This window comes from Scardinius erythrophthalmus (genome assembly GCF_964197995.2).
Source record: "Scardinius erythrophthalmus genome assembly, chromosome: 24".
NCBI lineage: Eukaryota > Metazoa > Chordata > Actinopteri > Cypriniformes > Leuciscidae > Scardinius > Scardinius erythrophthalmus.
In genome coordinates, this window is record NC_138244.1 from 5,547,242 (window position 1) to 5,558,800 (window position 11,559).

Here is an 11,559-nt window from a genome sequence, read left to right on the forward strand (position 1 = left end):
AAATACTTTCACAGAGAAGGCGTTTTATGTTAAAATATGGTTATAAGCCACAAACCATATGAAATTTTCAGTTTTCACATATGCTGACAGAGGTTGTGTGATGGACAGACTAAACTGCGTGCTGAAAAGTACTGCAGTCTCTCAGTCAGTACTTGGACTATAGAGAAGTTTAAGTGTAAGCTGCAAGTTTTTTGCACTTTTGCAACATGCAGTTAAACCCCTGCCAATGCAACATTTATCAAACGACAAATGCAATATTCAAGATAATCATATTTTGATCAGTGAAACCTAATAACATGTTGACATTAGACGTGCAAAATGTGACTGACTGCCATCTTGCAGATGCTGTTACTTCAGAGTTCACAATGCATAAGCATTCTCATATTCCATCATTAAACAAAAATGTACAGTAAATACAATTCGAAGATTGTTTGATTTGGAAAACGCACAAGCTTGGACAGTTTATACGTTTGAACATGTCATCACCCTGCTACAGTTTACACTGCATTCCTTTTTCAAAACCACTTTTATACACCCCGATGTTGATAATTGCCTAGTTTCTCTCAGATCCCTTTCCTGAGGGCACCACTGTTATGCTTTAAAAGACACTTTTATGTGGTGCTTGGCCGGAGGACTGTTTTCTGTATAAATGAAATACAATAAAGACAGAAAGGGTGTTTCTTAAGAGCTCAACATTTTCAAAGTTTCCCTCTCTGCTTTTCACTGGCAGAGCTCTCTTGGAAAAGCTTTAACTGAAGATTAAGCGTTAAAATCTGTGTGGTTTTGGGCACCGTTGCCATAATTCAGCTATATCCCAGAAACATAAGCGCGGGGCGAAATCACCAGCTCTCGCGACGGAGATCCAGGGTGCCCGACCTAAACCACACCGAGCTGGAATCCAGGAAGACCAGACAGTGGTCAAAACCAACACATACATCCACACCCGCACACAAGCTCATGTTCATTATGCGCGTGGAGACCGTGAACCTGAGATGAGTGGAAAGGAGCCCGGATCAGTCCAAGAGATATTTGGACAAAGAATTAAAAAAAGATCGATTGGAAACTCCACATTTAGTCTTTTTTTCCCCTTTTGTTCAAAGTTTTACTCGTATCACCCATTCAGGGTGTGTTCACACTTGTAGTTCGGTTCGTTTGGTCCGGACCAAAAAAACAAAACAAAAAAAACATTTAGTCCTGGTCTGCTTAGTGTTCACATTAGCATTTTAACACTAAACCTAAAGGCATATGGATGTGTTCACAATCTGATTGGTCGACTTTTATGACGTATATTTTGCGACTGAACTTACCGAACATCCAAAACAATAATTTATTAATATTATTAGTCAAATTTCACATCCATAAGTGTAAGTTTTCTAACAAAAAGCCACTTTTTTTCTGTATTCCTTAAAGAATTTGAAAATTATCTTTCTACAATTCAATCTAGTACTGATAGAAAAGCTATTAAGAGCTATTAAGTCTTTAAAATCTTTGACTGATATAATGGTCTTGTATTTTTATAAAAAAAAAAAAAATTTATATATACTGTGTATATATATATATATATATATGTGTGTTTTCTTTGCTCCCCTGGCTTTAAAGTTGTATGTTGTATCATTCTGTTGTTTAAAGCAATAATAATAAAAATAAAAAAATACGGAATGACATGAAAATCATAAAAAAAAACATCCAAAACAATGCTGTGTTCTGGGATAAATGCACTTGTTGTATGTGTATAGCTACATATGATGGTATTTTGTCCAGCTGAGAACTTGTGAAGAGCTTATAAAATGTTATTTTTAGGGTCCCATCTTGTGACATCATGTCCCGTTTTTGGTTCGTTTACATGTCTTTGGTCCGTGTTGTGTTGATATTTCAGTCGATCCGCACAAGACGTAGTTTGGAAGTGGAGTGAGACTCATCTTTTCATCGTCTCGGTCCGTGTGTGTTTGATGTGTGTTCAGATAGCAGCGTTCACACTTATTCAAATGAACCACAACTAACAGAGCAATCGCACTAGAGTTAGTTTTAATCCAAACAAACATGCCAAGTGTGAAAACACCCTTAATGTCAATTAAAGATTAAATGAAAAATAAAAAAATGGTGATTTTTTCATTATTAATTTTATTCATCCATCTTTTAGAGGGCTTGGTCAGCTGAAAAGGAATATTATTTTAGATGCAGAGCAAGAGTTTTGACAAAAAAAATAAGATTTCTTATTCTTTAGAATAATGTGCAGTGTTCGCAGGAGCATGCATTATAAGAAAGTAAATACGATCAATTTTGATTTCATGTTGACTAAGATTTTAGACTTAAGACTATTACTGGCTTCACATGTGCATTTCATCTGTGTTTACTTTACAGTGCTGTATACTTTGTACTTCTCCATGTGTGTCATACATACCACAAGACCAGATTTGTACCGGATTGGCTGCTAAATACGGTTCATTTGACCTTATGCGTCTGTCCTGTTACTGTAGAGCCTGGTCTAATAAGGCTTATGCTGCCATCTTTAGGTAGGGTGCTATGCTGTAATTCCTCTATATTGAGTTAATCTTCCTACATAGAATGATTTAGTCTTACCGTGTACATTTTAGTCTAATGTTTGAATGTTTTTAAGGGAAAATATAACAAATACAACGGTATTCAATAAAAATCATTAAAGATTTCACAGCAAAAAGACATGAGCTGAACTACTGAAAATACTAAAAGCCCTTTTTATTGCTAAAAAGAGTGTTAACTATCAATCAGAGGAAGAAAGGCTTTGAGAAGCAAAACTTTTCAGCAGTTTATATAATTTTTCAGGTCTTAGAAACACAATACTGTAGGCTTTATAGGGTTTACACTCCTCCATGCTTACAAAATACCATTTAATACCATGATGTTTTAACAGTAAATCTGAATAATGACCATATTCATGTGCCATGGTATTTTTTTAAGATACCCCTCCCCCATTTTGTATTAGTCTTTTATTATGAAATACAACCCTGTCAAAATCCCCACCTACGGTTTCTGTTGAACTAAACTCATAATAATGTTCCATTCTTAATTTTTACAGGCCTTTCAACCGAGTTTACACAGTTTATTGTAAAGAAACCTGCTGTAAATTCAAGTGTGTGTTGCAGACGGACACCATATGCTGCAGCTGTCGCTCGGTGTCGGCCTCTTTGTTTTGGACCAGCGTCTGTCACTCTTCCGCCTCGACCAATAGGAGAACGCCTTACTTAATCCATTCGACCAATGAGCGTTGAGCTTTGTTCTACTGTGCCAGTTCCGAGGCGCGCGCGCACGATACGATAGCCGTCGAGCTATTTCTACTTTAACCCGCCTTCGCAAAACCGCTTAATTGCGTATTTTAGCAGGGTTGTTTTTATTTACCCACAAGATTCGATGTTCAAACTTCCAAAAAAATCAATTTTTGGATGTAACAGACAGCTGTGTTTGTCGTAAAACCCCTAGGAGGACATTCAAACGGAAGGCGCGAGCCGGTTTGACGGTTGTCAGCGCGAGGCATCTTTTACTTTCATTTATTCTCGTGTGGGGGCGTACACAAGTTACCGCTTCACTTTTAAAACAGGAAAATAAGTAATTACACTTGCATTTTGTAAGTAAAACCCGCGTTTCATACTGTACTTTGGTAAAGATAATAAGCATGGCGCAATTTCTCGAGGATCCGGCGCTGCTCACTAAAGAGAAACTGAAGAGTGAGTTACTAGCCAATAATGTTCCTCTACCGAGCGCTGACAGCAAGAAAGATGTCTATGTTCAGCTGTATCTGAAGAACCTGACCGTGCTCAACAAGAAGAGCCTCTCTCCTCCCGCTCAGGACACTTTCTCCAGTGATGAGGAGATGACAGCGCCGCTGGTGTCCGACAGGAGCCGCTCGGGGAGGGTGAGATCCCAAAACATTAGTCTTAGGCAGAGATGGGCATACATACATGGAAATGTATTTAAAATACAAAAACTGTGTGAAAAAATGTATTTAAATACAAAATACTGTGTGAAAAATGTATTTAAATACAAAATACTGTGTGAAAAATTTATATAAATACAAATACAGTATTTTATATTTTGAAAATACACAAAATACATGTGAAATTGGCCATCCAGTGCAGGTATAGGTCATATTTTCATTCCTAACCACATCTTTCTTTATTTCTTTTTTTCTTTCTTTCTTTCAATTACAAATAACCTTATGCAAAATAGCAGCCATTCATATAGGCTACTTATTTCTGGTTGTGGTGAACACTATTAAAAAAAATTCATACTGTATGTAAAACTGGGAACCTTTTCTGCTATCTAGCAAAGAATATGGATGGGCGATATGACCAAAATCTAAATTTTACTTCACAGTAACAATATCATGGTTTCATAATTCTCAATATCAGTTTTGATTCCACAGCATAAACTGAATTTCAAACTCTTTTGAGTGTTTTTTGCAGGTAGTCCAATGGTTTATTTTATGTAAAGTTTATTTGTTTCTCTATAAGTTTATTAAAATTAGAAAGTGTATCTAAAATTTAAAATTAGAATTAATTTAGATTCATTTGACACTGTTTACCCCTTTTTGATTTTTTTTTATATACAATAAAACTAAAAGCTGAAGATGTTTGTGGTGTATCATTCATCAGTGCTTCTTTTTCCACTCCAACGTTACAATAATTCCTGCCCACTAAAAGCTGCACGGATAAATTTGCTTACCCCACAAATAGGCCCATCTATGTAAACGATTTAGAAAAAGTTTCATCAATCGCTATGATATGTAGTGTCATATCACCCAGCCCTAACATGCAGTAATGCTTTACACACATTTGACAAGCTAGTTGTTAAAATCAACAACCGGTCAAGACTGATTGGCTTACGCTATTTTTCCCTCTTTTATTCTATTCGTTAACTGAAGTGAATAATGCAGTATTTTAACTTTAATCAACAAGCAGAATTGATCATGACATTCTCACCTTATTAAAAAAATGAAAATAAAAAATCGCTGATCCAATGCTGAGCCAGTGAATGTTTGAATAGTTGATGCACAAAATCAGTACCCTGATAAAGAGGTTGACTGGCAAAAAGTATTTTGAAAATACAAAAATACTCATATTAAATGTATTTAAATACAAATTACATTTGATTTTTTCCAAAGGCGTTAAAATACAAAATAGTATTTTGTATTTCAAATACGTATTTTAAATGCATATATCTGAAATACTGCCCATCCCTGGTCTTAGGAAAATCAAAAGCATGCATTAACATAGATTAGCATGCTTGTTCATAATTATGATGGGAATCATTATATATATATATATATGATACAATTAATATAATCCTATATAAAATTAAAATTATGTGATCATGCTTATAATTAGAGATTTTACAAATGCTGGTTTTCAATAAAATATGCATTAAGCATTTTTTTTTACTGTTTTATTTGTCTCAATAAAATATTTCGCATATATTTATAATTGCTTTTTGATCCAATGACCATTTCTTACTAGTCTACCATAATAAAACATGCTTTCTATAATACGATATTTCCTTAACCTCTAGAAAGCCACAAGAAAGACAGACAGAGTTCGGGCTGAGGAGAACGACTTTTTGAGATTGACTGATGAAGAGTTGAAGGTTCAGCTTCTGAAGTATGGAGTCAATACAGGACCAATTGTTGGTTAGTATTGGGGTTTTCCACAGCCTGATTGTGTTTGTGAATATTAATCACCCAATATGAATGTCCTATATTATGTGTAGGTTTGCATTGCATTCTCACATGTCTGATTCTGCATCTCAGCAACTACACGTAAGGTGTACGAGAAGAAACTCCAGCAGTTCCTGGAGCATCCGCCGCTGGAGAAAATCCTTCCTGAACCCGAGACCACGATCCCAGAGGCCATCACCATCAAAGCAGACGGAAACCAGAACGGCAACACGCATTCAGCTGAAGATCAGTACAGCGACAAAGAAGAAGGTAAAGCACGGATAATCAAGTCAAGTATCCAAATATCCAGTCGAGCATGTGCACGTTCAAGTATATTGCAAGGGATCAGACTCATCCAGACAAGCACTTTTTCTGTTTTAAACATAAACATTTAGTTGTGGCATTTGAAGACTTAAAGTTGAATATTTATGGTCATATGTCACCCTGGATCACAAAACCAGTCACATGTCGCACGGGTATATTTGTGGCAATAACCAACAATACATTGTATGGGTCAAAATGATCGATTTTATCTTTTATGCCAAAAATCATTAGGATATTAAGTAAAGATCATATTCCATGAAGATATTTTGTAAATTTCCTACCGTAAATATAAAAAAACATTTATTTTTGTGAGTGAATGCAGCACAATCGCGAACATAAATGGACAACTTTAAAGGAGATTTTCTCAATGTTTAGATTTTTTTGCATCCTCAGATTCCAGATTTTTAAATAGTTGTATCTCGTCCTATCCTAACAAACCATACATCAATGGAAAGATTAGTTATTCAGCTTTTTCGTGATGTATAAATCTCAATTTAAAAAAAAATTGACCCATATGACTGGTTTTGTGTTCCAGGATCACATATTAAATCTCCTTTTCACCAATTTTACTTTGCATTTGATTGTCAGAAATTGCTCCAGCACCTGAGCCGGTTCCTGTAGTGATGAAGCCTGTCCGGAGCCGAGGAAAGACTCCAGTCACTACCAGGACCAGCAGCAGACAGCGCTCTAAAGTAAAGCCTGCACTTGCACAGGAAAAATACAGTTAGCATCACAATAGAGTCATCAGGCCTCGGTTTATGTTGCAAAATCTCTTACTATCAGAGTTTTCTTCTGTTCAGCTGGTGGTGGAGGAGACGGCATCAGCCACTGAGGAAGCATCCGTGGACGGAGGAGATATTCTGAAGGAAATCTTCCCCAATGAACCGGCCACACCAACCGGAATAATGTGAGTATGAAGATGTGGCGTGAAGGAGGTTTCATTCACACATTTTTGTTACTAATTAAATCATTTATTAATTGATTTAATCTAGTTGCCAAGGCAACATTTCTTATTTTAATTTATTTTAACTGGATGTAGTAAAATTAAAACTTAGGTTACACTTTATTTTAAGGTGATGTAGTTACATTGTACTTAAAGAATACAATACTCAAATAAGTAATTAACTACATGTACTTACTATAGAGTTGTGGTTAGGGTTGGGTTTAGTGTTAGTTACTTGTAATTATGCTTAATTTACTGTTATTACTATAGTACGTACATGTTAGTTACTTGTTGTAATTATGCTTAATTTACTGTTATTACTATAGTAAGTGCATGTTAGTTACTTGTAATTATGCTTAATTTACCGTTATTACTATAGTAAGTACATGTTAGTTACTTGTTGTAATTATGCTTAATTTACTGTTATTACTATAGTAAGTACATGTTAGTTACTTGTTGTAATTATGCTTAATTTACTGTTATTACTATAGTAAGTACATGTTAGTTACTTGTTGTAATTATGCTTAATTTACCGTTATTACTATAGTAAGTACATGTTAGTTACTTGTTGTAATTATGCTTAATTTACCGTTATTACTATAGTAAGTACATGTTAGTTACTTGTTGTAATTATGCTTAATTTACTGTTATTACTATAGTAAGTGCATGTTAGTTACTTGTTGTAATTATGCTTAATTTACTGTTATTACTATGATAAGTACATGTAGTAAAGTGTAACTACGTCACCTTAAAATAAAGTGTTAACAAAACTAAAACTGAATTTAAACTTAATATAAAAAAACTATATTTAAAAAAAAGCCCAAACCTATTATAAATGACAAATAAAAGCTCAACAAAATTATGGAAACTAACTAAATTATCTAAAATTGACCTTAATACAAAATATGACAATAAAAACTGATATTAATAATCTATAATAGTATCTCAATAATTCAAAAATAACCCTGATATAGAATTGTGCAACTGTTTTAAGATTTACAACAAAAAAATTAATCTTTCTTTCTATATACCCCTGACATGTTTGATTATATGTGACTTGTTTATACGTTATACTTGTTTCCCTCTCTCTCTATAATAATAATAATAATTACTAGGGCTGGGTATTGACACAAATTTCACAATTCGATTCGATTTCGATTCGCAAGCTTGCAATTCGATTCGATTTCGATTCGATTCAATATCGATTATTTTGGATATCAGGTTCAATACATGGCAAATTTTCTCAAGGAAAACAAATCTTTTAACTAATGCTGTTAACTATGGGAGTCAGTTAGCCTGTAGGCTTCATTAGCCTACTATAATATAGCTTAAAAATAAGGTAAAAATTAACTGATTTGTATACAAACACTTAAATTACACTTTTATTTATTTTTATAATAATAAAGTTATATGAAATATAAACATTTAAATGGTGGCTGTCATAAAAACCTGCCAGATTTATTCAAACATGCATTAAAAATAGAAGAACAATAAAAAATTATAATGAATATGTAATATGGTGCATATATTTAGCAAAATGCTCCTATCTAGAGTTAATTTTTCTAGCTGACTAACGAGTTTATGGTCACTGGATATGTTTTTTCTGAGGTAAATGTGACGTTACATGACATTGTTTGCAAGCTGATTTACTGACGTCTTGTTTATTCCGCGCTGTAACTGGTATTATTAAGGCGGAAGAGAATATCACGTGCGCTTCGTGCTGCTTCTCTTGAGCTGAGCTGCGCCAGAGCGATCTCAGGCCACAGCGCCAAAACGGTATTTATGTTTTTGAATTGCGTAATAAAATGGACGTAATTTGAATCTGAGACTTTGTTTCATATCAATAATATCAAAGCACAAAGATTAGTGCGATTTATTGGATAGGATGCACGCAACAATGTTACATTCATTCATCAACTGAAAACAGGATGACTAATCGATTCTTGGGATTTAAGAATCGATATCGTTTCGTAAAAATGAGAATCGATTAAAATCGAGAAATCGATATTTTTTACCCAGCCCTAATGATTACAATAAATTAAGAAGATAGATAGCTATAAATTGTAAATAAATTGTTTATTTCATGAATAAATAAATACATCATAGTTGGCATGATAATTTATTATTTGTGATATGATGCCACCTTCTGAAATCATTGGCAAATTGCAAACCCACATTTATGTTATCTGTCCGATCAGGGCCACATGTCGGAGGCCGATCCACGGTGCGGCCGGGCGTCCGGTGAAGCCGCTGAACCTCTGGTCCGAGGAGTCGCTCCTCCAGCAGAACGTTTACACCACGACTAAATCCACCATCACAGACGTTCGCAGTGCAGCACCCGCCGCTCCTCCCACTCCTCCTCGCCGCTGGTTCTCTTTCTGGCTGAAGCTTCTGGTGTTCATTGCAGTGGCTGCGTCTCTGTACTACGCCTTCCAGAACGTCACCGCCGATCAGATCGACTCCTTCCAGTTCTATGTCCAGGACAATCTGATCACACCCATCATCAATTACATTAACCTGGTATACCAGCCGGAAGGTGGCGACGACAGCGAGTGAGCGGCAAACCCGTCGAGCCGCTTCAGCATGCATCTACCGTCAGACTTATTTTCTAGTCCTTTAAGGAGCAACGCATCGGCAGGGTTTGGCGAGGGGGGGGGGGGGGTTCTGGTTATTTCAGTTTGACCTAGCAGTCACATCTGAATAGACTTGTGTTTCAAGTAGTCTTTAAACTCTGTGTGCATCGTGTGTTTTGATCTTGCTTTGTGATTTTACGGTTTTTGTAGCATTCGAGACGACAAGTGTAGACAAGTGTAGTGTTCATTCACGATCGCTAGCAGTGAATCATTCGCCGTTCAGAATCACACGACGAGGGTTTAGGACTCGCCTGCGTGTTTCTTCAAGTGCCAAGACGCGGCCAACACAAGCACAATTCGGTTACACACTCACACACATCACGGCTAGAAGGAAAAGCTTCAAGCTGAATGTCTGTAAAAAAAAATCTACGTTTTCCTGAATAAACCTGGTGAAGTTTATTTTTAGCGCGAGTGAATCTGACATTAGGAAGTGTTGCTAATGAGACCGGAGTGAGAAAATGTGTTCTTGAATAGTAGGGTGTGTCTCAGAAGGAAAGATCTTGGTCATATTTCACCACAAATGAGTGAAAAATCAAATTTTCATTACTATAGTGCAAAAATTAAGTTGTGTTACTGTTATGGTGGAGAATTACTATTATACAATTTTTTTTTAATTAGTATATTATTATTTTGAATTAATTTAATAAATTAATTGATATAATAATAATTCATGTCTGGGCACAATAATTATTTTGACTTAAAATTGGCATAAATTTAATTCAGTTTAAGTACAGACACTGTGTACTTAAATTTTACATTACAATACATTTAGATACAACATTATTGGCTTTACAGTAATGAAAATCTATGAATGTGCTTAATTGAAAATATTTTTTTTTTTTTTTGATAAATAGTCAATTTTGTGGTGAAATATGACTTTGATATAGTATGTTTGACGGTTTTCGTGAGATTCATCCCGTAGCTTTTGTTAAAACGATTTTTTAGCACTGAAATGTTCAAGCTAACTGAACTACCAGCTCAGATAATGTCTGGTTTTAGAACTAGACTTTTTAGATTGATATTCGTTTTGTTTTTTATCCAAAGCTTGAAAGAAAATGTGATCTTATATGAAAGTCTTGTGTAGTAAATAACGCTTCACTTCTGGTAAGAGGCAGTTTATTTTATTTTTTATAGGTAATGGTGGCTTGTTAAATGTGTTTGTGATGTTTTCATATTGTGATGTGGCATTGTAGCCAATATTAAAACCCATAATGAGAATCGAGTCCGCCGACACTTGCCTGCTATTGACTGTAATCGGACGTCTGTGATTCATCTGACTAAACTCAATTCATTTCTTATCTGTGATTTTTAAAAACAAAACTAATGTCGTCTGGACCTATGAACTAAGTATATATTCATTTCATTCAAAACAATACATTTGTGATGCATCTTAATGTGCAGGGGTTTGTTTTTATATTTTGCTACTCAGTTTAATCGCGTTTTAACTGCAATATTTTTCTAACGTCTTCTCTGAAATTAAAAGCTTTTTTTTAAAATGCAGTGGGTTACTTTTAAATAAATGTACATATACTGACTCCACTAACCACTAACTAACATCTTAGTTTTGTACTGCTCTGTCAAATGCAGTGAATGGTATTCAAGTCCAATGCACTTTGTATTTAGGCAGCTATTTGTGGAAAACTGGGCATATGGAATGATTTGAATATTTATCCTGGATTCAATACAAATCTGTTGTGAAATAAAAGAAATACATTGAGATCCCAGAGGTGACCCTTGTTTATTTACAGCAAGGTCAGTTCAGTGACCGACCCACACACACACACACACACACACACACACACACACATGACATTACAGAAATTGTATTAAACCAGGAATGTTTCCATTTTTATAGGAGGTTTGACCTTCAGACACATCATCGCACACAGGAACTAGCAAACAATATAATCAATAATTTACATAAATATGCCTCAAACACACTAGAAAGACATCAGACGGTGACTTTGAGATGA

The 11,559-nt window shown here is 35.0% G+C and overlaps 1 protein-coding gene across 1 annotated transcript; it reads left to right on the top strand.

Moving 5' to 3' along the window:
* The first annotated feature begins 3,232 nt into the window (after positions 1 to 3,232).
* On the top strand, positions 3,233 to 11,305 carry tmpob (thymopoietin b). The gene is made up of 6 exons (XM_081355736.1): positions 3,233 to 3,889; positions 5,542 to 5,659; positions 5,780 to 5,956; positions 6,599 to 6,702; positions 6,811 to 6,917; positions 9,152 to 11,305. Exons 1-6 carry the CDS (start codon positions 3,650 to 3,652, stop codon positions 9,507 to 9,509), a joined length of 1,104 nt encoding a protein of 367 aa, XP_081211862.1. The 5' UTR covers positions 3,233 to 3,649; the 3' UTR covers positions 9,510 to 11,305.
* Positions 11,306 to 11,559: the final 254 nt, after the last annotated feature.